At 39.9% G+C, this 27,523-nt stretch overlaps 2 protein-coding genes and 2 non-coding genes across 12 annotated transcripts in view; 3 read left to right on the forward strand and 1 right to left on the reverse strand.

Annotated features, from left to right (window-relative positions):
* Positions 1 to 7,713, forward strand: part of RASGRF1 (Ras protein specific guanine nucleotide releasing factor 1) — a 47,114-nt gene extending 39,401 nt beyond the window's left edge. For all 7 annotated transcript variants that reach the window (XM_072402514.1, XM_072402517.1, XM_072402515.1 and 4 more), the window contains 6 exons: positions 811 to 895; positions 3,349 to 3,546; positions 4,259 to 4,338; positions 4,502 to 4,619; positions 5,665 to 5,733; positions 6,557 to 7,713. In XM_072402514.1, coding sequence (XP_072258615.1) covers positions 811 to 895; positions 3,349 to 3,546; positions 4,259 to 4,338; positions 4,502 to 4,619; positions 5,665 to 5,733; positions 6,557 to 6,649 — 643 coding nt within the window. In that variant the 3' untranslated portion in view covers positions 6,650 to 7,713. The remainder of the gene's footprint in view (positions 1 to 810; positions 896 to 3,348; positions 3,547 to 4,258; positions 4,339 to 4,501; positions 4,620 to 5,664; positions 5,734 to 6,556) is intronic.
* A 7,419-nt stretch (positions 7,714 to 15,132) lies between these two features.
* LOC140325065 (U6 spliceosomal RNA) lies at positions 15,133 to 15,238 on the reverse strand. The gene has a single exon (XR_011919648.1). It is a non-coding gene; the product is annotated as a U6 spliceosomal RNA (small nuclear RNA).
* Positions 15,239 to 15,991: 753 nt separating this feature from the next.
* LOC140325060 (U6 spliceosomal RNA) lies at positions 15,992 to 16,101 on the forward strand. The gene has a single exon (XR_011919645.1). It is a non-coding gene; the product is annotated as a U6 spliceosomal RNA (small nuclear RNA).
* Positions 16,102 to 19,352: 3,251 nt separating this feature from the next.
* Positions 19,353 to 27,523, forward strand: part of BLM (BLM RecQ like helicase) — an 18,433-nt gene continuing 10,262 nt past the window's right edge. The window contains exons 1-6 of one of the 3 annotated variants that reach the window (XM_072402522.1): positions 19,353 to 19,450; positions 22,097 to 22,195; positions 23,253 to 23,932; positions 26,699 to 26,864; positions 27,058 to 27,131; positions 27,225 to 27,354. In XM_072402522.1, coding sequence (XP_072258623.1) covers positions 19,362 to 19,450; positions 22,097 to 22,195; positions 23,253 to 23,932; positions 26,699 to 26,864; positions 27,058 to 27,131; positions 27,225 to 27,354 — 1,238 coding nt within the window. In that variant the 5' untranslated portion in view covers positions 19,353 to 19,361. Of the gene's footprint in view, positions 19,520 to 22,096; positions 22,196 to 23,252; positions 23,933 to 26,698; positions 26,865 to 27,057; positions 27,132 to 27,224; positions 27,355 to 27,523 lie in introns of all 3 variants that reach the window. The other 2 variants (XM_072402521.1, XM_072402523.1) reach the window with 2 other exon arrangements.

Consider the following 27,523-nt stretch of genomic DNA (forward strand, 5'->3'; position numbering starts at 1 on the left):
AAGTATCTTTGCCAAAAAAACATTAACACTGCTCCCTGATATCTCTAGAGGGATGCAGCAGTGATAGGTTTCTCATTACTGCACCTTGAAAAAGTAAAAAAAAGTAAAGTTTGTGCCATAGCATACTTCCCGGTCATGGCAAAAGCTTACCCACACCAACAAAAGTTTAGTTCTGCTTTAAAGCCCTTCTACTGGCAAATATTTAATCCCTGTCTAACTATGATGTTCTTTGATTTACCTTTTTAAGCAAGATAAACACAAAATCCACAATCTAGGATTGCCGTTTGTGGATGTGGGAAACCACCAAATCAGAGCTGCCTTTGCTGCCTTTTGTACTCATGACACTGCTTCATGTATTTTTGTGTGGCAGCCAGTTAGAGGTGAGTGAAGGGGGTGATGAGAATGGGAGCCTGGAAATTAGCTTCAAAGGGAAACCACAATGTGGCAATTACCTGAACACCCCAACTGCATACTCATTCTTGGTCATTGATTAAGAAAAAATTAGAGGCAGAGGATCAGAACACAAATTTGACAAGCTCAGTCCCAGTATAGTTCTTCTATAGGAGGGAAATTCCTTAACAATAAAATAACTTCCATAACTGCAGGAAATGAAGGAAATCTTCCTAATATGACACAGACTGCAAAAAGTAAACCAACAAAGATTTCAAAACTTCCCTTCCGCATTCAAAAACTAAATTGCTATGCATTTAAACTTTTTCACTTTTTACTATTTTGTGCAAATGTTTAAATCTAACATTTCTTCAATATCTGAAAATGAAAATGATAGCTACATCTTTGCTTTCTCTACAGGGAGTTTTTTGGTCAGGGTTGGATGAAGGCTGACAAAAGCGAGAGAACGCCATATATCATGAACACAAGCAAACACTTCAACCATGTAAGTCATTATTTGTGCAAATTTAGTCTTTGATGGTAAAAGGGTCTTCTATGCAATCTAAGGATGAATATTTCTCTTTTATTAGGGTATTTTACTTTATTTTAAAATGGGGAATCAAATTTTTCCTTGTAGGAATCTTTCAGGGCTATGTATTTCATTGGCATTAATTGATTCACCACCAGGGGATGTTTGAGGGTATGTCAGAGTCACTGCTCTAGAGCCCTTAGCTTTGATGCCTCAGATTCCTTACTGCAGTCTCTCTTGTTTATAGCTGTGACAGTATAGTACAACAAATAATCAGGATACACCTATAGGTAGGATGTATTTTTCCAGTTTGGACATGCAGTTAATATTATTCACCTATAGGGCTACTGGATACTCAAGACGGGTTGTTATTTCCTTCTTTGCCAGCAGAGTATAATTAGGTATATACAGTTCCTTCGTCATGTCATTTGAGGGGGGCCAGGTGCTTGTATGTGGAAGATTTTGCTGTTAACAGACAACATGTGGTCAAAGAAGCTCTCCATGCAGGTGAAACAAGCCATCCTTAAGCTGCAAAAAACAGAAAAAACCCATCTGAGAAATTGCTACAATTTTAGGAGTGGCAAAATCTACCGTTTGGTACATCATGAGAAATAAACAAATCACTGGTGAAATCAGAAACGCCAAAAGTTCTGGGCAACCATGGAAGACAACAGTGGCGGATGATGGCAGAATCATTCCCATGGTGAAGAGAAACCCCTTCACAACACCCAACCAAGTGAACAACACTCTCCAGGAAGTAGGCGTATCGATATATAAATCTACCATAGAGAAGACTGCATGAAAGTAAATGCAGAGGGTGCACTGCAAGGTGCAAGACACTCATAAGCCTCAAGAATAGAAAGGCTAGATTGGTCTTTGCTCCAAAACACCTAAAAAAGCCAGCACAGTTCTGGAAAAACATTCTGTGGACAGATGAAACCAAGATCAACCTTTACCAGAATGATGGCAAGAAAAAAAGTATGGAGAAGGTGTGGAACAGCTCATGATCCAAAGCATAGCACATCATCGGTAAAACATGGCGGAGGCAGTGTTATGGCTTGGGTGTGCATGGCTGCCAGTGACACTGGGACACTAGTGTTTATCCATGATGTGACACAGGACAGAAGCAGCCGAATTAATTCTGAGGTGTTCAGAGACATACTGTCTGCTCAAATCCAGCTAAATGCAGTCACATTGATTGGGAGGCGTTTCATAATACAGATGGACAATGACCCAAAACATACAGCCAAAGCAACCCAGGAGTTTATTAAAGCAAAGAAGTGGAATATTCTTGAACGGCCAAGTCATTCACCTGATCTGAACCCAATTGAGCATGCATTTCACTTGCTAAAAACTAAACTTCGGACAGAACGGCCCACAAACAAACAACAAATGAAAGTCGCTGCAGTAAACGCCTGGCAGAGCATTATAAGGAGGAAACCCAGCATCTGGTGATGTCCATGAGTTCAAGACTACAGGCTGTCATTGCCAGCAAAGGGTTTTCAACCAAGTATTAGAAATGAACATTTTATTTTCAGCTTTTTAATTTGTCCAAATACTTTTACGCCCCTGAAATGTAGTGATTGTGTTAAAAATTCCTCACATTTTTATGCAATCTTTTTGTTCAACCCACTGAATTAAAGCTAGAAGTCTGCAGTTCAACTGCATCTGAGTTGCTTCATTTAAAATGAATTATGGTAATGTACAGAACCAAAATTAGAAAAAGGTTGTCTCTGTCCAAATATTTATGGTCCTAACTGTAATATAATATGTACAGAATAAAGTGGCATTTTCATTGTGAATGTTCTCACTTTTATTCTTGGTATTACTACATTTTCCTTCCTGGGTGACCTGAAATAGACCTGTAAAGGAATGGATTAATATTTTCTTGAATCAAGATACTGTATTTTATTACGATACTTAATGCTGAGCTCCAACCTTACATTCAGCATTGCACACCTGTGCAGTTTCCTGTCTTGTATTGAATGTGCTTACTTACACAGTGTGCATTAGAAGTACAGCAAATCATCAGAACATGCCTCTTTTCAAGCATCATCTAGTCCCCCCCAGATTTACTATCCGTGGCCTACCTCTTTCTATCAAATTTCAGTTGTTTCAGTTTTATAAGTTTCATTAGCAGTTTTTTTTTTGTTTTTTTTTTTTTGGGGGGGGGGGGGTGGAGGACTAGACAAGGAAAAATAATAAACCTATTTTAGATTTATTTATTTTTTTTCAGAGCCCCTACTGATGTTACACTGCAAGGCATGAGGCTTTTACTTATAATTCTTTATGTAACCCATTAGCACAATGCATAAAACCTTTATCCATTTCACAATATTCGACCCAATGCTAATGCTAATATTATGCAGTGCTATAATTTTGAAAAAGCCGAAACTCTGCATTGATATTATGCTATTTTTTTGTTTTAGATGAGTAACCTAATTGCCACAGAGATCCTGCGGAATGAGGACCCGGTGGTGCGTGCAGGTATAATTGAGAAGTGGGTGGCAGTGGCAGATATTTGCCGTTGTCTACACAACTATAATGCTGTTTTAGAGATCACATCATCCCTTAATCGAAGTGCAATATTTCGCCTCAAGAGGACTTGGATTAAAGTGTCCAAACAGGTATTAAACAGAAAACAGTCTGGCATGACATTAAAAAAAAACTAATATTTCTAATATTGCCCATCTAGTTATTTTTCCTGCCTTTGTCTCAAAGTAATTTCATCTGTGAAAAAAATTCTAGACATTAAGACTTCTGGAGCAAGCTGTGCTTTAATATGCAAAAAGAAACAACTGTAGAGTCTGTCTTAGTCATTAAAGAGTTACAAGGGGTTGCAGAACAGCAAAACACTTCTGCAAGGGAAGCCTGTTCGTATCTAAGAGTCGTCTGTATGTTGGATGTCCTTAACTCTACCTGTACAGTAACATTGGTAGAAGCCAAATGCATGGTTAGGTCATATCCTATTCAGAGAAAGAGCTGTGTGGGGGTGGGGGAGAATTTGCTGGTTAAAATCAGTTAATCTAAAGGAATCATCTTAGTTCATTTACACAGCATTTAGAAGATTATCTCCTACTCTTCTGTACATCAAAACAATAATCTCTTCATAGCAGAAGAACCCTGTGATCTCTACCAGTCTGTGTAGACTACAGATGATAATACATTAAGTTTAACCATTTCAGGTATATATTATTGAACTAGATTCTGTTCCTAAAAGTAATAACAGTCTGGGAATTCTGTAACAGCTGAGCTGACTTTAATTCACTATAGCACATGGCTTTTTATTCCTGGATTAGATCATCACACTAATCATGCCCTGACTTTTTTTTTCTCTAGACAAAGGCCTTAATTGACCGCCTTCAGAAGTTGGTGTCTTCAGAAGGAAGATTTAAAAACCTGAGAGAGGCCTTGAAGAAGTAAGTTTTTAGCATCAAGTGCAACCCACCAATACCAAATGCATATCTGTATATGAAAGATCATTTTTTTATTCAAATGTCTTAAGATTTGTGGATAAGCTCTTTAATATTCATACTACCTTTGTGGAGATGTGACAAGTTTTGCGTTCTCGTATGTCTCCAGCTGTGACCCTCCCTGTGTTCCGTATTTGGGAATGTACCTGACTGATTTGGCATTCATAGAAGAAGGTACCCCAAACTACACAGAGGAAGACCTGGTCAACTTTTCAAAGATGAGAATGGTGAGATATTCTTACATATAAAAAAGTGCAAGAGTAATCCCAATAGGACTCACTATTCAGGGGCATTCTGGTATGTAAATATTCACACTGCTTCCTGAGTTGTAAACCTAGCCCTACTTTCATTGTCCCTTCCTCCTAAACCGTAATGCTGGCCGTCAGTGTAGTGGAGGCCCGTACTGGTCAAAAGTAAAGACTTTACATGCTAGATATTTGCATGGCAGAATGACCTGGAATTAGTGGATCCACATAACGCCTATGCACCCAAAGTACTATTTGCATGTTGCTGTGTTTGTACATATTTTTTTTTGTTTTATGTGTGTTCAATCATGGGCGGATTTTGATGCTTTTTAGACCACTACATGAGTGCACAAGTTGGAGTAACTACACTCCAGTACCCACCACTTATTGTGTTCATTGGACCTTATGAATTGCGGTCCTGCTGTAGACATTTTGCTGCCCAATACAGGTAAAGTTCAGACAGCCTCTTAGGATGAGTTTACATGGGCAGTCAGGAGTGGAACTGTTACTGGTTCCACCTGTTATAGGCACTAGGCAAACACTTCAAGCAGTATCTGTCTGGGTAATGACCACCCATTGACTGCCCATCAAAGCATATGGATGCTTGTATGTATGTGGAAGCTTGTGATGGCTGGCAAGCTGGAAACTCCTCCAGGAGCCACCTGGATGATTGTATGAACCCAGCCTTAAGCAGTCCCCCACACTTGCCCTTTAAGTACTCTGGTACCAAGCTGTCAACTGACACTTTGCTAGCATTTTATATGCCTTCTATTGTTCATTGGGTAACTGATATTGTCAAAAATGTTATTTAATACCTGTCAACTGCATGGAAGCTATATGTTTTTGCTGAAAATCTAGTCTGTTATGTTGATTGGTATATGCTTCACTTTATAATGTTAACATTAACTAAAGAATATAGAGGTGAAGTAAATAGTTCATATCTGGTTTAGGTTCCATGGTAATATGTATGCTGTGATATTTAAACACAATATATTGTAACACTATTGTTTTGGCTTACCTGTTTTAGATTTCACATATCATTCGAGAGATTAGGCAGTTTCAGCAGACTTCCTACAAGATAGAGCACCAGCCTAAGGTAAGACATCACTTAAATTTGTGGAAAATGCGGTAAATTTTGGCACTAATACCAACTTGACAGTTTAGCATTCTCAAGCACATATTAGAATATACATATCTATGCTGAAATCTAGTGAGATACAAATATTGTAAAAATCTGGAAAAGATTTAAGATAAAAAACAACCTCATCACAGTTGGGTCAAAAATACTATGCTGTTATAATCTTAAATTTTGTATAACCAAGATCATCACTATCAGCCATTGCCTATACATATATGTGTGATCTAACACTTAATGTAAACCAAATGAATAAAATGGTCTAAGAAGATAATATAGTGGATGGAAGTAGACCAACAGAATGGGCAATATTTAAATATCTAGTTACTATAGACAATGTTTGTGCCATGGCACAGTATGGCCCAGTCAAGAAATTGTTGTATGTTAGTTGGGCTACATAAAGTCTTATGGTCCTTTATGCCCTGCTGTCCTGGTATGTAAACAAGCCATGGAGACAGAGGGCAGGATTTCAGGGTAAATATCCAACTATTTAGGGAAAATGGAGCTTGGTAAGTAAGGAACAATAGATAAAAGCAAAGACTCATTGCCCATTTTGGAAATTTTATTTGTAATATAGAATGAAGAGATGAAACCGTCTGCCTGAAAAAATACCCAAACAGAAGGCTGTAAATTATTTAGCCTAAGAACAACCACCTATGGTGAAATATCAGTTTAGGATAAATATTTACTCTATTTTATATATTTCTATATATTTCTTTTGTTATTAAGATTATTCTACTTTGTTAATGCTAACACATTTGTAAATTGCTATTGTCTCTTGCAGGTCACACAGTATCTCTTGGACTCCTCAGGAGTGCTGGAGGAAGAGGGCCTTTATGAAGCTTCTCTCCGCTTGGAACCCAAACTTCCTACCTGAATTTTTGTTGCACTTCCCCTGCCTGTATCATATTGTACAGAACCCCCCAAGCCTCTGGCCGAACCCCAATATGCAGGGGTCCCCATGTAGGGGCAGAGATGTCTGTGTCTCCATTCATCCCAAACACCCAATTTCGTCCTAAGGGAGGCCCCACACTACCCCTAAACCCTATTTTCCCCAAAGACACCCCTTGTACGAGTGACCAGGGTGGAGTATGAGATACCTCACAATATGAGCACTGTCTTACTTCATCTCAGGCCATGGTGGCAAAAACCGAACCATTGCTGCTGCCTCCTTTTGACTGTAAATTTAGGAGATTAAAGCAGAGTGTTTGTTTGCAGCAGCTTACCAACAAACCAGTGGTCCCCCCTTCCTCCCACACCCTATACCATCATGCTTAAAGTGAAGGAGTTTATGGTTCTGTGCAACGTTCACAGAGAGGTTTTAACAGCAAACTAGAGAACAGATGGGGTTGATGCACAAAACTCCGAAAAATTGTTATAATAAGTGGATGAGTACACATCCTTAATATAGGTATGATGGTAGGCACTACAGAAAATAACCAATCCCATTAACTGGCCAGTCTCTTATGACTGGCATTGCACAAGTCTAGCAGGTTGCTACAAGTTTGCAAGTTTTGGACTCTACTCCAGCTTTGTCATGTTGACTTTTAGCAGTATGGGTCCTTGGCTGCGACAAAACAGAAACAAGATTGCACAAAAAGGAAGTCCAGGTGCCTGATCTTACAGGCTGATACAATAGCTGCTATAACAGGTGACATTTTTAGCTCTTTATGATAGAGGTGTCATAGACTGATAGACATAGGATTACGGGTATGGTGGCACATAAGGAAATGCAGCAATGGGCACATGTTTGATGTTGGTTTTGTAGCTGGTTTAAGGAGAATTAAATGGACTGGTCACAAGAATGTGTTATATGGGAGTCCAGCAGTGGGTTTTAAGAAAAATTTGCAGCTACATTTTGGTTTCTTTATTTTTTTGTACTATAAAGTGTTTCCTGATTACCTCTCGCTAATAAATCTTTTATCTCAGGGTTACCACCAACACAGCCTGGTGACAATGTCTGTCAACCAAAGAAAATGAGAAAGAAACTTGTTACATAACACAATCAAGTACTGTTTAAGGACAAATGCTTTTTAAACCTCTGACACCTGTTCCTCATTGATGTGGATTATTGAGGTATCCAATAAGGGCATTGGGTGCTTAGAGCTGTGCAGAGAACATACAACAACCACTCAGTGGCAGAAAATTACAGCAACATAAATACATAAATTAGCTTGGCTTTCTATTTGGAGCACGTAGCAAATTTTTGATGCCCCCCTTTTTTTAACAGCACAGATTCCAGGAGGAACACCTGGTAAGGTTGCTTTTTTTCTAGAATACAAACTAAGCTAATCAGCTTCAATTTGATTATATTTCCATTTTGTTGACACTGACCTCCTTTACTTACTCAAAGCCATGCTATGTAAAGACTTTTCTGTAAATATGTCCATATGGCCTGTCCAGCTAAGGCAGAGAAGCTTAGGGGTTTCAGATGCCCATGAGAAATCACTATGCAATTTGTGGTCAAGTATATAGATCTACTCATCTGCATATATATATACATTTTTTTTGGTGCTACTGTTTTTGGCAAGGGTGAAATACAGGTATTATGACAATAAGGCAGGGCACATAGAATAAATCAGAGATGAATGTATTGTTCAAAAGAAACACTAATCTGCTGGCAAACTTATCCAGTGATTTGTCATACCTTGATCTGATTTAACATCCACACACCAAATAACCCTCCCAGCTGTGGACATGATGACACTGGAAGCTATGGCTATGGCTTCCTGGAATCATCACGTTACTTGGCACGAAAATGTTACAGTATCCACAAGATACTTCAAGAGTAATATTATTTTAGGCACTTTGTAGGCAAGGTTCGCTTTATGCACATTATGGTGATTCAAGTGCAAACAATTCCAGTTGAGGCTCATCATTCAGAATAGTGATCAAACAGAAAAAAAAGTGTTTGCCACATGAGGTTACAAAACATGCTGCTTTGGTACATGCTGGCCAAAAAATGATTGGAAATGTTTGGATTGTGCCCTTGTGTCAGTGTCCAACTTCATACTATTATTCTCCTTAGCATTACAAAACTTTGAGGTACCATCAAGGCACCATCAATGTTTCTTTCTCTTTTTATATAAGTTTAGTTAGGTGATAACTTAAACTCATAGAATAATTTCAGATTTGCCCGGAAGGTGAATGAGAAAATATAAGAGGCTCTTCCTGCCTTTAAAACGCTATAGCAGCAAAACAATTAAAAAAAATACATGAAGATAAAACTGATCACAAGTACTGTGTTCATAAGTTCACCTGTGTATTTAGCTGAGCAGTTTTATGATGCTATGGAAAGATTTTTTACAGCATACATCTGTGCATGCAGCTATTGTGAAGTATCTTTAATATTTCATATTACATACATTACAAGAAATATACACATTCCATACAGTTACACCAGGATTGCCACTAACAGTAACATTTCCACTATATGGCCAAATATTTGAGTGCACTTAACCATCACACTTGTTCAAACTTGCTGCATAGCCCATTTTTAAACCATAAATATGCAGGAGAGATTATTGGTGGCAGTGGTTACTCAAATTGCTCAGGCAACCTCCTGGTAATCTCTAGAGCAGGGATGTCAAACTCTGGCCCGTGGGCTAAATCTGGCCCCCAAAGGAATCCTAAATATGAACTGCAGCTGGCCCACCGCTGCATTGAAATAGCGCCGCTACTACATTTCCCAGCATCACTCGCGTCTATAGACCAGCGGGCTCTCTGCCTATGCGCGGCCCCGCATTGGACTATTTTACAGACGCAAGTAATGCCGGGAATTTTAATAGCGGGTCTATTTCAATGAAGAGCAAGTTGCAGCGGCCGGCCACTCATAAGATTTAGCTCTGCGTTGGCCGCATCTGGCATTTCCAGCACTCCCTCTCAGCTTTACTTTTCCTTGCTACTTCAAGGCATGGACTTGAGTGGTTGGATTTTCATAGAAGAATATTGTTAATATTACTGTTAGCCTGTGCAAAAAGGTTACCATTGAAATTTAACTCAGAGGGGTACAAATAGAGAAAGAGGCATAAGAAAAATGTATACATTTTTATATATTCTTTCTCTATTATAAACTTTTTCCAGGTTGAATGTGAAGCAAAACCTCTTTGTTTCCATATAAAAAGGGTTTATATCTAATTAGAAGGAAAAATGTTCTCAATTATTTCAATACATTTTAAGGTTGGCCTGCAACTTTGTCTAAGTTTTTAATTTTGGCCCTCTGTGTATTTGAGTTTGACACCCCTGCTTTAGATGATTAGCAATTATCAATATGGATTTGTATCATTTATCCGAGAGATGAGCAAACCTGCCTGAGGACAATCGCACTGGCGGGCCACCCAAACCTAATGGCAACTTACAGTCTACGGGGCACATAAGCCAATACAAAGCATCCTGTACAGTAAGGGGAAGGGCTTTACATGGTGACATTATAATTACACAAATCCTATAATCAACATGTATGGGATGCCTTAGAGCCCTGTGTGGTGCTACAGAATTGGCCAGCAGCAGAGCGTTTCTGAAGTTATAAAGCTGAATTAGTCCTAATTAGCAGACGTGTCTATGTCACTGCAGTGCGGCAGACTGAAAGTGACCACAGATGGGCAATCAACCACAAAATAAGTGCAAACAAACAAAAAGGTTAATAAACAATAAAAAGGCCTGAAGAGCTAGCAATCAGAATTCAAAGTACAGTTTTCTAACTGACCCTAATTCCTCCCTGTCAGGGGCAAATCACCTGCAAAGGCAAGAACTTGGAACCCCTAGGATTCTCCTATGGTAACAGGAATCTGAACCTCTCGCCTTCATAAAATCATGGGGCAGCAAGAGGGGAGGGAGTCGTATAGGCCACGACTTCTGGCCATCTGTGTCATCTCCAGAGCGGTGTGACAGCACTCCCACGCTCACCATCACCTATCCATAATTCCCCTAATTTGCTGGTGATCCCGGAGACGCTCAGGGCGATTCTCAAACTGCCTTACGTCCCTAAGCCCCACACTCTAAAATTACATCTCCGGATAAAACTGCCACTCCGTTCTACCACACTCTCTGGCTCTGGATAAAGTTGCCCTTGCCACCTTCCGCTACCCCCGTCCTTGTTAACCCCGGCACAACAATCACACCAAACATCTACAAGAGACTGTTCGTGCGTAGGGGGATATCTGGCCTCAGCGCTGACTTCATGGACTACAAAGCCGAACTACAATACTTTAACGCTGAACTCACTGTCACCCAGCAAAATTATTTTTCCACTGTCAATTCCTCTCAAGCTTCCAACCCACGCAGCCCCTTATCAACAACTGACTCCCTCCTAAACCCCACACCTCCTTCCCCCCCACAACTACCTTCTCTGCCCAAGACATTGCCACCTACTTTGGAGATAAAATTGACAAAATCGTACTTGATGTCTCTGCTCTCTGGGCCACTCCAACCATACCCACCCCTTCCACCTATAAATTATCACTGGCCTCCCTCAGCCCTGATACTGTGGATGAAGTCCCCTCTCTTCTCTCATCACCTCCATCTACTACCTATCTGTTTGACCCAATTCCCTCTGATCTATACTCTGTGCCCATTCCTCCACCCTGGCCCCCACCCTAACCAAATTATTCAACCTCTCTCCCTTTCTAATGGTATCTACCCCTCCAATTTCAAACATGCCAGTATCCTCCCTATCCTGAAGAAACCCTCGTTAGACCCCTCCATACCTTCTAGCTACCGTCCTATCACCCTTCTCCCACATGTTTCAAAACTTCTTGAGCGCCTTGTCTACAAAAGACTCGCCGATTACCTGAGCACCAACTCTCTCCTTGACCCTACCCTGTCTGGCTTTCGAGCTGCCCATTCCATCGAAACAGTCCTTACTCTCGAGGCAACCTTTCCCTACTCCTTCTCCTGGATCTTGCTTCTGCTTTTGACACTGTTGATCACCCCCTTCTATTACAATTCATGCGCTCCATTGGTTTCTGTGACACTGCTCTCTCTTGGTTTGCTTCCTATCTGTCTGACCGCTCCGTTCAAGTATCTTTCAATGGTAATTCCTCCTTGTCCACTCTGCTCCCTGTTTCCCAGGTGTTCCCTAGGGGTCAGTCCTTGGACCGGTTCTCTTTTCTCTGTACACCTCCTCTCTCGGTAGTCTCATATCCTCTTTTGGCTTACAGTACCATCTGTATGCTGATGACACTGAAATCTATCTGTCCACCCCTAACCTGTCTCCCTCCGTCCTGGATAAGGTCTCATACTGCCTGTAGGCCATATCATCATGGATGTCTGACCGATTCCTGAAACTCAACCTGGAAAAAACAGAACTTATCATCATTCCCCCCCCTCCCCCCTTACATTACAAATCTCCCCAAAACATTCCTAACTATTAACAAGACTGTTGTTCGGCCCTCCCCTCAGGCACGTTGTCTTGCCGTCACCTTTGATTCTGCCCTCTCATTAACCCCCCCATATTCAGAACATTTCCAGGTCCTGTCACTTTTATCTGCGCAACATCAAAATCCGCCCCTACCTGTCCCCTGAGACCACCAAACTCCTTGTACACGCTCTTATCGTCTCTCGCCTGGACTACTGTAACCTCCTCCTCTCTGGAATTCCACTAATCCGGCTCTCTCCTCTACAATCTAACATGAATGCTGCAGCCAGACTCATCCATCCTTCCTACCACTTCTCTTCTGCTGCATCTCTTTGTAGTTCTCTTTATTGGCTTCCATTTCACCTTAGAATCAAATTCAAGCTCCTGTGCTTTGCCTTCAAATCCCTCCACAGTTCTTGTCCCACTTACCTTTCTGACCTGGTAAAAAAATACATCCCTAGCCGCTCTCTTCACTCTTCCAATGACCTACTTCTGAATTTTCACTCATAACCTCATCACACGCATGGCTCCCAGACTTCTCCAGAGCTGCCCCAACTCTCTGAAATGGTCTTCCTCATCCTATTCGTCTTGCCCCCACTTTCTGCTCATTTAAAAGAGCACTCAAAACCCAAAACTTGCCTACTCATTTTCTTCTGTCTTTTTAAACCTCCACTACTTCCCACCACTACATATCCCTCTCCTATTGTGTGTAAATTCCCCCACCTCCTAGATTGTAAGCTCTTAAGGGCAGGGTCCTTTCCTGTGTCAACGTCTGTATTTGTCTGTCATTTGCAACTCCTAATTAATGTGCAGCGCTGCTTAATATGTTGGCGCTATATAAATCCTGTTTATTATTATTAATCATAATAATACTAATAATATTATTAATAATAGCTGGTCATGTGACTTCTGCTGTGTCAGCTGACCTGTCAACAATCATCACAGGGAGTTCAATACTGCTCTACATGATTGGATAATTTGCTGATCTATCCCATATTTTATTATATTAAAAACAATACAAATATGAGTTTCAATACCCCACACATTAAAATCTATTTTTGGTGTGCATGGCAGTATACAAAACTTTATGTATGCGCATGTATCTTAGATCCATATTTTTATTTCTCTATTAGGCTGGGTCTGCACAGATAATTTCCCCAGCGTTTCACCTGAGACTTTAAAAGCCCACGTTAAAAAAGTCCCATGCATTCCAATTAGCTAATCTACACCAGGGCATTTTTATTGAGGCACATTTTTGAGTGGTATAGAGCACACTCCTTGCAAAGTAAAAATTTAAAAACATGGAAAACGCAGGACAACTTAACAATGGGCACATTTTCCAGTGAGTTTTTTTAAACACTTAAAAACGTCAATGAAAGCTCCTATTGAATTCAGCGTTTTTAGCAGGACTTTGGAATCTGGAAGCCTCTTTTAATAAGAGGACTCCCAGATCTCTGCCGCCCTACCCTGGGGAATAAGTACAGGGCTACATAAAACCCCTTACTTATTCCCTGCAAGGGTTAGAAACATATAAAAAAAAATAGGACGAGACTTTAATGTTAAAGAATTTTATTAGATGTGTGTGTTTTGTGTAACTGTGTTGAACTTGTTGAACTTTTTTTTTTAAGGTGATGCCACATCAGGTCTTTGGGGTTTTCTTGTCTCACCGAATCAATAGACGCTCTCCTGATTGCTCCGCAGCCTTAGTGGTGCTGTGCTTTGTGTTCTGCACCCAAGAGGGAGCAATCAGGAGAGCGTCTGTTGATTGGCTGAGACAAGGAAACCCTGATGAACTGATGTGGGATCACCTGTAAAAACAAAAGTTCAAAAAAGTTCCCATTTTGTCAGCTGTTCAGCACAAGAGTTGAATGGGGAGACTCGTCCTCATTTGCCCTCTAGTGGGGATCCAACGCTGTCAGGAGTCTCACGACGGCTGTGCTCATGTCATGAATGCATAATGCCGTGGAAATCATCCTTTCACTGTGGGATAACCTGTAAAAAGAAAAACGTTTAACACAGTTAACACAAAACACACACATCTCATAAAATTCCTTAACGTTAAAGTCTTGTTTTATTGTTTACATATTTTTTTAAACCCTTTAAGGGAATGACTAAAGGGTTTTTTGTGCCCTTGTACCCATTACCTGAAAGGGTTAAAATTAAAACTATTAAAAACGCTTATCGACAATTGCAGGAAATCGCGGTAAAACGGGTCATAGGCGATCATAAGAGGTTTTTTTTTGCGTTTTGAAGGCAAGTTTTAAAAGGCTTGTAAAAGTGGATAGAAACACTGTAGAAGCGTTCCCATGCCTTTTAAAAAAACGTCTATGTAAACCCAGCCTTACTATTGCAAGGGTAATGATCGGCCTCCCCTGTGAAGGTATTGCACAATGACAGGTTCTCTTGAAAGAGATATCGGCAGTCCGTTGGACTCCCTGTGATGGTTGCGGACAGGCCAGCTGAAGAAGCCACACGACCAGCTATGTCCCTGGAAGCGCTGAGCATCACCGGGATCAGCGGCCAATCGGGAATTTCGGATAGGCGATGGTGAGCGTGGGACAATTTTAAAAGAGCAGCTGTCACTGCAGGAGGTAATATGCCCCTTTGAGGTCATACCCCAGCAGCACATAGTCATTGACATTTTGCTGCCCCAGCGCTCTGGAGATGAGATACATGTCCATAAATGTTGGCCCATGTGACTCCCTCCCCAGCGGCTGCCTTAGAATTTTAGGAAGGCAAGCGGCAAGTGATTTGCGATGGGATTGGTTGTCCAGGCCCAAGTAGGTGCAGCTTTGAGTGATGAATAAGATAAATGTGAATTGATGGGATGGTAATGTACTGTGTGAATGGTGCGCAGCACTAAAAGGAGAGTGGTGGGTCTGTGCAGCATGAAGGGGTGGATAGTGGCATGGTTATGTGAAAAAAATGATTGTATTTATAGCATGCCCCCCTTGGAAAAAGTGTGTAATTGATGTCAATGTTAAGTATGGTGCACAAAATCCTAAAAAAACATGCATCGCTTCTCAATGCAGCAGCATTAGTTGTCCTTGCGCAGGGCCCATGCTGGTCCTCTCTGTATTGTTCCAATTTTAGAAAGCGTCCGGTGCTAACCCCATACAAATTAGTGGAGGTACTGATAGGTATTTAAAGCACGCTACAGCTGGCATAATGAACTTACAGTGAGACTTTAAATGTATTTTTTTTTTATTTCTAGGGCTTTTAAGAAATATGCTTTTCTTTGCAACACATTCTAACGTTATATAGAGCAATTCAAAAAAATCTTTACCAATTTAGCCGCAAAGGTCATATGCAAATGAGCGATGGATCCGCAGGGGATTGTGGGAGGAGTAACTGGCTGAACCTTAGGCCATCCATAGCACGTCATGTCATGTTTTTGTCTTCTAATAAGTTTACGATTCGGCCTCAGGACTGCTATATAACAGCACACAGGCGTTCGCATTGAAACTTGCTCAACCTACAGAAGTCGCCACTAACGTAAAATACCGATAAATTCAAACATTATCTGGCAAAGCTGCCGTAAGAAAGACACAGACATATCACATGACACAAGCACGTCACATGACACAAACACGCTACAGCTGATCTGCAGGCTTCCAGGATCCTCTGCAGCTGACTAATGTGCATAGTAGTTCTCCCCTGAAAGAATCTCTATTATGAGCCCATGAGAATTCTCTCTCTCCTTCTAGAATATTGCAATGTGCTGGAGAAGACAAGAAGATTTGGGCTCGATTTCCAAACAGATATTATATTTTATAGAAATAAATTTAAGTCTCACTGTCATTTGTCATTTCTTTTTCTTAGCTGTAGCCAGCATAATATAGCAATCAGGGCCCGCTGTGTTTTGTCGTCACTTCGGCAGGACATTTACTAAAATTGGATGGATACAGAGAAGATGAGCATGGCCCCTGCGCAAGGATGACACATGGCAAATTCGTGAAGCAGTCAATAATTTATTGCAGAGCATTCAATATAATATTCACATTTTGACTCTCATTGTCCACTATTGCCATGGCTTTGCAAAGAAGTTCAGATTCATTTGTTGTGGTCACATACGCCACGTGTTTACTATGACTCCATTAAGGAACCTGGGGTACCACTCGGGGAAGGTAAACTATCATCAGAGAAACTGGGTGATCCAACCAATCTAGAAAAAGATCTGATTCAGGATTGAAAATATTTACAAAATTATAGCAAATGATTGTTAAGACATCCACAGAGAATCAAGCTCTGCTCCATCAGGACTTGGAGAGAAAATGGCAAATAGTCCAAGTGGCACTTTAGTCTCAAAATGGGGATGAGAGCCATGTCGACATGTGTGGGACAATCGGTCTGTGGTTTATGAAGGCTGCACAAGCCAACATACAAATTAAGCTATGTCTTCAAAGATCTATTCCAGGTATAATGGGTACACACATCAATAAAGGAAGTAACAAAACTATAACCAAAATCAGAAACACATCTGCACAGACAAAATCAGAACCATACTGACTGTAGTTGAACTCAATGGACTTTTTCAGCCTGACTAACTCTGTAACTATGGTCCAAGCTAAGAAGAAAACAGGTGCCAAGAGATAAAATTATGGTTCCAATTATACAGACCAAGATTGTATGATTTCTAAGTAGATTTTGTACCCAAAAAACTGCAAAACTAATACAGAGCAGCGGTAACGAAGATAAATCCAGATGGCATTGCTTGAACGGGTTGCAAAATGGAATGTTTTATATGCTACTGAATGTCAACAGCATGGTGTGCAGGTGGATAAATGCAGCCCCTGGCAGCCCTACCACCCTATTATCTAATATTATCTACCCTACCACTACTATCACTAAGTGTTTAAAGTAAGGGAAAATCCAAAATTTTGAGCTGTGACCTGAACATGAATAGGGGGAAACTTCCTGGGACACTTCATCCAGAGGGATATCACTCCCCCTTTTCCCTTTCATCTAGATCGATTTCTCTCAACACTTTAGAGAGATTTCCTCTTACTTGATTTGTGTTTACAATACATAGAAGGAAATTTTTCCAATGTAAAAGCAAAGTAAAAAAAAATTAAAAACCAAAGCAAAATAAAATAACACATGGACTTTAACCCTTCCACTCAATAAAAGACAAAAATGTGCCGAGAAAATTTCTCCCAATCAATTACACCACCATCAGCAGCCTGAACCATTGTTCGTTTAATTAACAAGGGATCCATCTTTTCATGATGTTGATGCCAAATTTTGACAACACCATCCATATGTCACAGCAGAAATAAAGGCTCATTGAACAGGACTCAAAGGTATGCTGGAAACCTGCAGCTTCCAGGCATACATAGTCACATATCCCAGGAGGCTGTGGGCTGCTCCTTCTGTGTCATAATGAGTTCCTAAATATTTCTAGATTGTAAGCTCTTCTGGACAGGGTCCTCTCCTCCTGTGTCATCCCCTAGTTTATGTACAGTGCTGCGTAATATGTTGGCACTATATAAATCCTGTTTCTTACTAGGGCAGCACGGTGGCCCAGTGGTTAGCACTCTAACCTTTGCAGCTTTATGTCCCAGGTTTGAATATTGGCCAGGACACTATCTGCATGGAGTTTTCATGTTCTTCCTGTGTTTGCGTGGGTTTCCTCCCACATTCCAAATACATGCATTTAGGTAATTGGCTTCCCCCCCACCCCCAAAAAAATGACTGTATTGAAAACTTATGATGGTAGGAATGTTAGATTGTGAGCCTCCTTAAGAGTGACATTACTTTAGACTTTGTACAGGGCTGTGTAATATGTTGGTGCTACATAAATAGTGTATAATAATAATATTGCTAGAAATAAATAATGGGATTTCCTGGAGTTTAAACAAAATTGCAGATCTTACTCATGCACAGTAAGATCTGCACTTATTTTTAAATTTTCAGGAAAACACATCACACAATCTTGTATCTGCGCAGTGTGAGATTGGGTGACATGAGCAGAACCCAGAGGAAAAAGTACGAAGATGGCTGTGTCCCCTCTGCACCAGAAAGAAGAGAGAGACCAGGACAGCATGTAACCTACTTGACTGGGTTTTGGAAGGGATGAAGGAATTTTCTATCAGTAAAGGTGTTTATTTATTATTTTTTATTTTTATTATTATCATTATTAAACATCTTTATAAACGCCAACATATTACGCATCGCTGTACATTAAATAGGGGTTGCAAATGACAGACGAATACAGACAGTGACACAGAAGGTGAGGACCCTGCCCTGAAGAGCTTACAATCCAGGAGGGTGGGGGAAGTAATGCACAATAGGAGAGGAGATAGGTAGTGGTGGGAGGTAGTAATGGATTAAAAGACAGAAGAAGATGAGTAGGCAAGTTTGAAAAAATAGGTTTTGAGTGCTCTTTTAAATGAGCAGAAAGTAGGAGCAAGCTGAATGGGACGAGGAAGACCATTCCAGAGAATTGGGCGGGTCTAGAAAAGTCTTGGAGCTGTGCATGTGATGAGGTTATGAGTGAGGAAGTCATTAGTAGGTCATTGGAGGAGCGGAGAGAGTGGTTGGGGGAGTATTTTTCTATCAGGTCAGAAAGGCAATTGGGACAAGAACTGTGAAGGGATTTGAAGGCAAAACACAGAAGGGTGAAATGGAAGCTAATGAAGGGAACTACAAAGAGAGGCAGCGGAAGAGGAGCGGTGGGAAGGATGGATGAGTCTGGCTGCAGCATTCATAATAAATTGTAGAGAAGAGAGTCGGGTTAGTGGAATACTGGAGAAGAGGAGGTTACAGTAGTCCAGGGAAGATATGATAGGAACGTGTACAAGGAGTTTGGTGGTCTCTGGTGACAGGTAGGGGTGAATTTTAGAGATGTAGCGTAGATGTGACAGGACCTGAAAATGTTCTGAATATGGGGAGTAAAATAGAGGCAGAATCAAAGGTGATGCCAAGACAATGTGCCTGAGAGGAGGGACAAATAACAGTGTTGTTACAATTTTATTTTTATTAAAGTTCCACTTTAAGCAACTTTATGACCAAAACTGAGAATTCCTATTTTGCTGAACTCAGTAATTGTGCAGTATAATGCAGCCACCTATTATCACATCACAGTATAGGGGATAGGGGATTAGGCAGTCAAGTGTTCTGGGCCAACACAGAAGCAAAACAGAACTTTGTGACGTAATCTTAAGACGCTGTATCCACATTGTGTTGCCAGGGAACGTGTCGGGGTGTGATGATGTCACGGTTCGTGAATGGAATGGGCGCGGAAAACTTGCGAGGCAAATTGTGTCAATGCATGGAACGGGATGTGAGCGGAGTGTTCGGGGACCGGAACTGCTGTGAAGGGTACTGTCACCCTGCTGCACCACTGCTTCTGTATGAATGTGTGTGGTGCACCGAGCCCCTCATTCATGTGTATGTTGTGTATGTACCTAGGCCAGTGTGTCCTGTTTACTGTTTTCTTTCTAATCCCTATGAAGCCCCTATTGCAGCACCCATTAAGCTGTGTGTGTATATGTAGCATTGTGGTTGCATTCTATGGATCTTGCTCATTGTAGCATTGTTGGAGCCCTGGAGCATTGTTTAATTTATCCTTAATAGCTGGGGTTTAGGAAGTGCTTCCTTTCGCTTGAATCTATGGCTGCTTCTTAATCTCGCAGCACAATATAGAGGTGACATCCAGTCCCCCACACTGCAATAAAATGCTATTGTTTATAAGTCTTTTCTCATCTGGATCCTGTCCTCTGATACCATTCAATCATGATTGAATTAAAAAAAATAATTTGATATGAATTACAAAAAAAATGCCACATTTGATCCAATACATGCCTTCAGTCCAGAGCTGTCCCTTGCACTAACACCATTTCACCACCAGTCTTCCAGGTTGAATGACAGCTAGTGTCATAAAAGTCACTTTCTCTGAGGAATGATCAGGCTCATTGCTGTGTCATACGCATGGAGAACATTGGGCTGATATACATTTGATGATTGTGGATGTTTGGGAAGAGGCCAAAGCTATAAACACAAAGAGTAAAAACACAAACAATGTAATTAGTATATAGGGTGCATGCAGCAGGGATGGATCGCCATCTCTGGGTCCTTCAGCTATACCATGTATTGTGCCCATATGAGAGGACAAAAATACTCCCCTAGCCGCTCCCTTCGCTCCTCTGATGACCTACTGACTTCCTCACTCATAACCTCATCACACACACAGCTCCAAGACTTTTCTAGAGCTGCCCCGATTCTCTGGAATGGTCTTCCTCATCCTATTTGGCTTCTACTTTCTGTTCATTTAGGCTGAGCACTCAAGTTTCAAACTTGTCTACCCATCTTCTTCTGTCTCCTAAAACCCTCACTACCTCCCGCCACTTCATATCTCCCCTCCTATTGTGTGCTTATTCCCCCTCCTAAATTGTAAGCTCTTCTGTTCAGGGTCCTCTCCTCCTCTGTCACTGTCTGTAACTGTCTGCCATTTACAACCCCTATTTATTGTACAGCGCTGTGTAATATGTTGACACTTATAATTTAACACTTTTTATTGGCTCTAACTTTGCTTGTAATATTGTCAAAAGGTGACTCCCACTAAAACCCCACATAGGTGAGTGGGCTTTAGTTATACAGGGAGGTGTTGCCATACTTTGGTGCCCTGTGCCAAAATTAATTTACATGCATGTATTTGTGGAACCCTCATATCACTATCTGCTCACTATGGACCTGTTCACACAATGAGGTGCTGTAATGCACATAAGGGATTTGTCCTAAGCCTATATTTACATGGAAATACCGGGCGGCGCTTTCACTGAAAGACATAGGGTTGGGATAAGGCTTGCTAGGGATAGCTACAGCTAAATGTGCAGGAAGTTGCCTGCTAGCTACTTGGAAATTCAGGCTAACTGGTCCTCAACACATTGTGTAAACGTTTGTGTTTACTAACACACTCATGAACACAAACAATGCATATTTTATATTTTTTTTATTATATGTATACAATTATTGTTTTACAAATATACTTTAAAACATAACAAAGCTCAAATCACTACAAGCTATTGAAAAATACAGCACAGCATCAGTCATCTTTCTGATAAGAAGTTAGGCTGCATACACACGTGCAATATTTGTCGTTGGAAAAGATCTTTCACAAACCTTTGCAACAACTAACGACTGCATGATGCATGAACGAGCGCTGTACATACTGCGCCGTTCTGCTGTATGGAGAGGGGAGGGGAAAGAATGATGGAGCACAACCTGGCTGCGCTCTCTTTCCTTTACTTCCATTACAGTCGTCGTCCATGAATCCGCCAGGACGATCGTTCGGACAATGGACTGCACACATGCAAGATTCTGGCATGTGCCGTCAGGAGCCGGTGATTTTAGTGGTCCACAGAACCAAAAGGTTGGCGACCACTGACCTAGGGGATTGACATCCTGGAAAGTGCTGCTTCTCTTACTGGGTCTGATTCAAAGCTCACTAGAACTGGAGAAAATAGACTATAAGGGATGAACCACCAAACATAGAATGAATCTGTCCAGGATTGAAAATATTTGCCAACTAATAGCAAATATTTAGGAAATGCATTGTCATTCACCCAGGTTCACTCATTATAGTCTATCTTCCTAAGTCTTGGTGAGCTTTAATAAATCATGCCCAGCAAAATATTTCTCAGCAGTAGATTTTGCCAAAGTAGAAATTGCCTTACATACTGCTGTATAGTGCCAGGGATGCTTTATAATGTCATCTTGCTACTCATTCTACGGAAGTAATTTGGAGAATATTTGCTTTGTGTCAGTAGACTGCTGGTTTCATTATTATATAGCTGCACATTGGTTTCTGTGACTGTAGACTTTAAAAACACAAAGCATTACTGTTTGTTAGGAAACCAAAGGACTTTTAATTTCTTTTTTTATACCTAAAGAAACATTGTGCAGAACATCATATATTAATAATTAGGGGTTAACCTAATTTGTTTACTTTTTTTTCCTTCATCATAGAATGGCTTCTCTACCTCAAAACAATCTCCAGAAGCAGTTAGAATTATTTTCTGCAAAGGTTGTTGGAAACAAGCTCTCTCTGCAAAAGTCCAAGCCTAGGTGAGTGCAATATGTATATTTTATAGTACCTAAATTTACAATTGTATTTCTGTCAGTATAGCAAGAAATTGTAATAGCTTTTAAAAGATAATAAAATTAGCAAAGAGAATTTATAGGCACGGTTTGTAGATAAATCAAACAATTCTTAGTTTTAACTGACCAAGAGTCTAAACTGACCAAGAGTCTATGTCCGTAAGTTAAAAACTAAAATCATTAGCACTGAAGTGACTAATTTGTGCTGTGAAATACTTTAAAATACCTCTTTTTTGTTGATGTAAACACTTCACCTATTCCCTACAGCGGTCTGCACTGGCAGAGGGTAGTAACAAGCACCCCCTGAAAACAAGTGTTCTCACCCAGAAACGTATGGTAGAGAAGGGGAAGTGTGTCTGTTACATACCGTATGAGAGAGCAGTGGGTGTAACATTGGTGCGCAAAAAAAAAAAAAAAAAATTTGCAGTCAGATTTAGATCGGAAAATAGACTTAGTATGATCAAAGCCTATCTGACTTCTTATTTATTTTAGTTAGACTTTAAATATATATACTAAAATCTATCAATCTCTAGCTAAAATCAACATTTTAACATAATTGTCTTAAGCAACATTGCTAGTAAATCTAAACTGCAGACTCCATGTGCATTATTAAATGTTTGGTGAGCTTTGTGTTTTTCTTCCAGATCTGTGTATTATCCCAGCATAAAGCTGACCAAAAATAATTCCTGCCCACCATTTGCCCACCACTCATACAGGGTGGCTGGTCTATCTGTTAATATCTTGGTGTACAAAGGCATTTGTTATTCACTGTGGGTATTATTATTAATAAACAGGATTTATATAGCACCAACATATTACGCAGCGCTGTACATTAAATATGGGTTGCAAATGACAGACGAATACAGACAGTGACACAGGAGGAAAGGACCCTGCCCCAAAGAGCTTACATTCTATTACCAGTTATAAATTAAAATGACAGGTTTTGTGCCCAGAGTACTTTTTTCACTAATAGTATTTTTTCTCTCTGATCAATCTTATATTTTTTTTTTCTTTTCATTTACAGTGTATTTACATTTAAAAAGAAAAACTCCTCGGATGGGTCTGTAGTAACGAGCATCACTCATTCCAATCAGCAAGCACCACTAAAGGATCAGAATATAAATGTTGCCAAACAGTCCTCAATTAAGCACTTTATAGCACCTTTGAAAGCAAAAGAGACAAGTATTCCTAATGTATTATCTAACTCTGTAAAACCTCCAGAGCCTTCTCTACCAGTACTTACCTCCAAATATGGGCAGAAAAATTCAGATGGAAAAAATGAGACAGGTAAACCCAATGGATTATTTTCATCTGTTTGTGTAAAACCATCAGAACCTTCTCCACCACTACTTTCTGCAAGGACCGTCCAGCAAAGTTCTAATGGGAAAAGTGGGACAATCGGGCATGTGGACTCCCTTCCCAAGAAAACAGGCTGCAATACATCTTTAAGCTCTACTCTTAGTCTGGAGGATTGGGATGATATCAATGATTTTGACACAACTGTATCTCCTCCTAAGAGCCAAATTAAAAAATTTGGAAAAACACCAGAAAAATGCAGTAAAGACTCTAACGTGGCATTTCCGAAATCTCAGACACATGAAGTGCCACCATATGTAAATAATGACAATGTAAAGAACTGTACAGACAAGCAGTCTGATGATTTTTCAGTTTCCACTAGTTCAGAGAATGGAATAGTGTGTTTAGGTGAGTATCTTCATACCATAAACAAGTAGTGTGGCACCTTTACTATTTTTTTTTTGGATGGCTACTATTCAGAATTGAGCTTACTCCACAACAAAAGTTATCTTGCAACCCGATTCCACTAAAGCAGTATACAATACTAGCAGACAATTTATAAAAATAAGGTAGGATGGGGAATATGTGTCGAATATATCTATTGTTCAAATGTATTTCTCCTTGTGTAATTTGTTTATCTGACTAGCGCCGTCAGAAGTTTTTGCAATTTGTTTATGCTAATGGCTGAGGACAACGTCTGTTAAGCTATGTACCCACGTTAGATAATTGTCACCCAAGACAATCAGTCAGGTAAAAATCCAGTTCTCTGTCTTTGTTTCCAGAAATATAATTTCCAGGAACAGAAATTTGACATCTGTACACAGCTTTACATTAGCCTAGGCGTTTATTAGATTTATTATTTATTCCCTTTAGCTTCTGGGCAAAGGTTTGAACTATTGTCTGTTTTATATTATCTATGTTTCCATAGATAATATGAGCAGACTCTGGTTCTTTAAATACATGCACTGCTGTCTGAGTGACTGGGCTGCTAGCAGGGTGGCAGCCACCGGGCGCCACATGGAATCACACAATTTAGTAGCAGGTTTGAACCTGCTCCTAACAGATTTTCCCTATTTTTTTTCTCATGACTTCTACCACCACAAGGAGTCATGCAAACATACTGAAAATGGTAAAGAGATGTCAATAAACATCTTTTAGAGGATCTATTGAAAAAAAAAAGTTTGCATGAATACATTGCTGACATGTTAGAGTATGGGGTGAATGGTGCAATCTAGGCAAATAAAGGCCTTTATTTTGTTTCAGTCTGAAAGAACCCGTTTCCTGCAGTAATGATCACTTGGCTTGTAACATTTTGTTACAGTTGCTTAATCAGTTATGGGTGAGCTTTATTTAGAAGTCTATTATTCAGCTAAAGTTTTGTTATGACATATACCAAAGTATACAAGATAAATGCACTTTTCTACAATATGCACTTGTTTCCTACCCTTTACACTAACCTAACCCCCTTTTTGTGGTTCTATACCTAGGAAGGTCCGAAGAGCTGCAGTCCAGGGTTTGTTTACATCCCCCCACTGCAAGTCTTTTTCTCCTGCAACACCAGTACAGCCCCTTCATTTCTATCAAGTGTTGAGGTGTTGAAGTGTAAATGAGACACTCAAAAGTCAGTAGGGGTATACTGCTTCATTCTATCCTTCTCTGCCCTCATCAAAAAATAAGTTTTGGGTGGAGGTGTACCATAATCCTTACAATGCTAATGTAATTTCAAAAGCTATTTACAACATATTGAAATCTGCAGATTTTATTGAGATAATTTACGTAGTGATCCTTTCATGAAGGTTCGTGTTCAGGCACTTCCTGGTTTGAGAGGGCAATGCTCTGTATGTCTCTAATGGATACTACAAGTGGCAATACAAGTACAAGTTATAATACACTTTTCACAAAAGTCCACTTTTGTCAACTTCAGGAAACCTTCCCTATGAAATGTAATTAACCAATCGCTGGATTAAGTATACATAGCATATACAAATGCAACGCTTCAGGAGAAAAGCAGCAAATGATTGGAAAATTAACATAAGTATATTTGTTTTGTTTTGTTTTTTTTTTAAGAAAAGCCAATTGTTTGTGATATATACAATTCCTTGGCTAATATTCAGTAACATCTTCTTTGAATAGTTGAACTAGCAAAGGTCTTTTTCAGTTTAGAAATTTAGTATGTTTTCTGAATGTTTGTTCATATGGGTTACTGATCTTAGCACAGCGTTTCCTTCAAAAGACTGATGTGGGACACCACTGTGGACACCACTGCTGCTGATAAAACATAGAGCCACTCAGCGAAGCCTTCTACTTACCTCTGTGGAGCTGCTTCCTCACTGCCATAAACACCGCCAAATCTCAGTAGTCCCAGGGCATTGTGGGAGCAACATCTTGAATACCCTGCTAGCAGGAGCAATCCTGATGCTGGCATCAACTTTAGAAGATCATACTGAATAAATCTATCCATGCTACCTCAGTTCTGTAAAATGCGAAATGTCATGAAACTTTTGGCAGCGTGTTTAACTCTAGTAATGTCCTGGAAATCTAGTTTGATTCTGATAGACCCACATTTTGCTGGAGTGGATCATTTTAAATGACAAGTTAACACACACAGACTCAATAATACCCTAGTGAACATTGATAAAATATGAGAACCCTGGAAAGAACATAGGACCTCTTAGATTGACAGTTCCTCTTGGAAGTGAAGGTTTTACTGGGGGTCTTCTACCTCCTTTCCTCCTGACCCCCCCCCCCCAAGTCCGCATCTTATTTGCTTGGTGCAATAAGTTTTGATACTCTAGTTCTATGCAGTATATTCTTTTTTCTTTTATACTTTAAAATTGCATAAACTTGACAGTTGATGAGGTCTGTCTTGTTTTTGTATACTTGTATTGTTCTTTGTGTTACAAGATATCTTGCTTGTTAATATCCCTTAACCTAATGTTTACGTGTATCTTCTATGTGTTGTCAATTCTGTTAAGATATGGTAGAACCTGATATTATGGGTTGATTATTTGAAATTCGTTTGTGTTGTCAATTGTCAAATGTTTTTACTGTTGTTTTATGATTTTCTACTTTGTTGTATTACAAAAATGTAATAAAAATATTGAAATATAAAATGCAGAATGTCAGATTTACTATACTGGTCCCAGATAAGGTATTCTTTTTTGGTATTTTCAGATAAAAGCTTAAATGATACCAATATGGTTGTCTGTGATGAAGCTTCTGAGCCAGAAATACTTCCTGAAGAAATAAACGAAGATGATGAGTGTGATGATGACTTTATCCCCCCATCTCCTACACATAGTAGTACCCTATCCTCTCCTCCAGTGCTCAGAGGTATCTGGTAAGTAATATATCTTTGTCTGGAATGCAGGTACAATATTGTCTAGATGAGAAATTGATAATGTCTTAGCGATTGTTCTGACCTGTGCTATGATATCTGTGCAGTGTGAATGATATATGAACAACAGACATGTTTCTGTACTGTATTTAGAGTGTGTCGTTGAATTGTTATTCTTTATGATTTTTATCTTTAGTTCATTTAGGAAGCAGTCAGGTTTTTCTGATACAGAGAAGGGAAATAGTGCAGACCAGAACACATCCTCAAAAGGTAAAAAATGATTGGGCCTTAACTTTATTTTTTTTATAATCTATGTGTATAAACAAATTACAAAACGTAACTTGTTTTACGGGCTATCTACAGAACAGAAGAACATGTCCCCTGAGCTTTGGTCTGTGATGATGGAGATCTGTGATCTAGTTGATAGGATTCCTGTGTCTGAGCTGCAGCTGTTGTCATGTGGGAAGGATCTTGAGAAGAAGAGGGACCTCAGGTAATTGCTAGTGAGGCTACATGTTGCAAAAACATTTAGACTGCAAAGAGTTGTGTATGTTTATGATTACTTTAACCCCCTAACCGCTAAGCCCGTAATTTCTCGCACTAAATATTTTTGCTCTTTTGGTTAACCCCGTATTTTTTCGCCTACACTAAAATCCCCACTT

The sequence above is a fragment of the Pyxicephalus adspersus genome, chromosome 2, assembly GCF_032062135.1.
Source record: "Pyxicephalus adspersus chromosome 2, UCB_Pads_2.0, whole genome shotgun sequence".
Classification (NCBI taxonomy): Eukaryota; Metazoa; Chordata; class Amphibia; order Anura; family Pyxicephalidae; genus Pyxicephalus; species Pyxicephalus adspersus.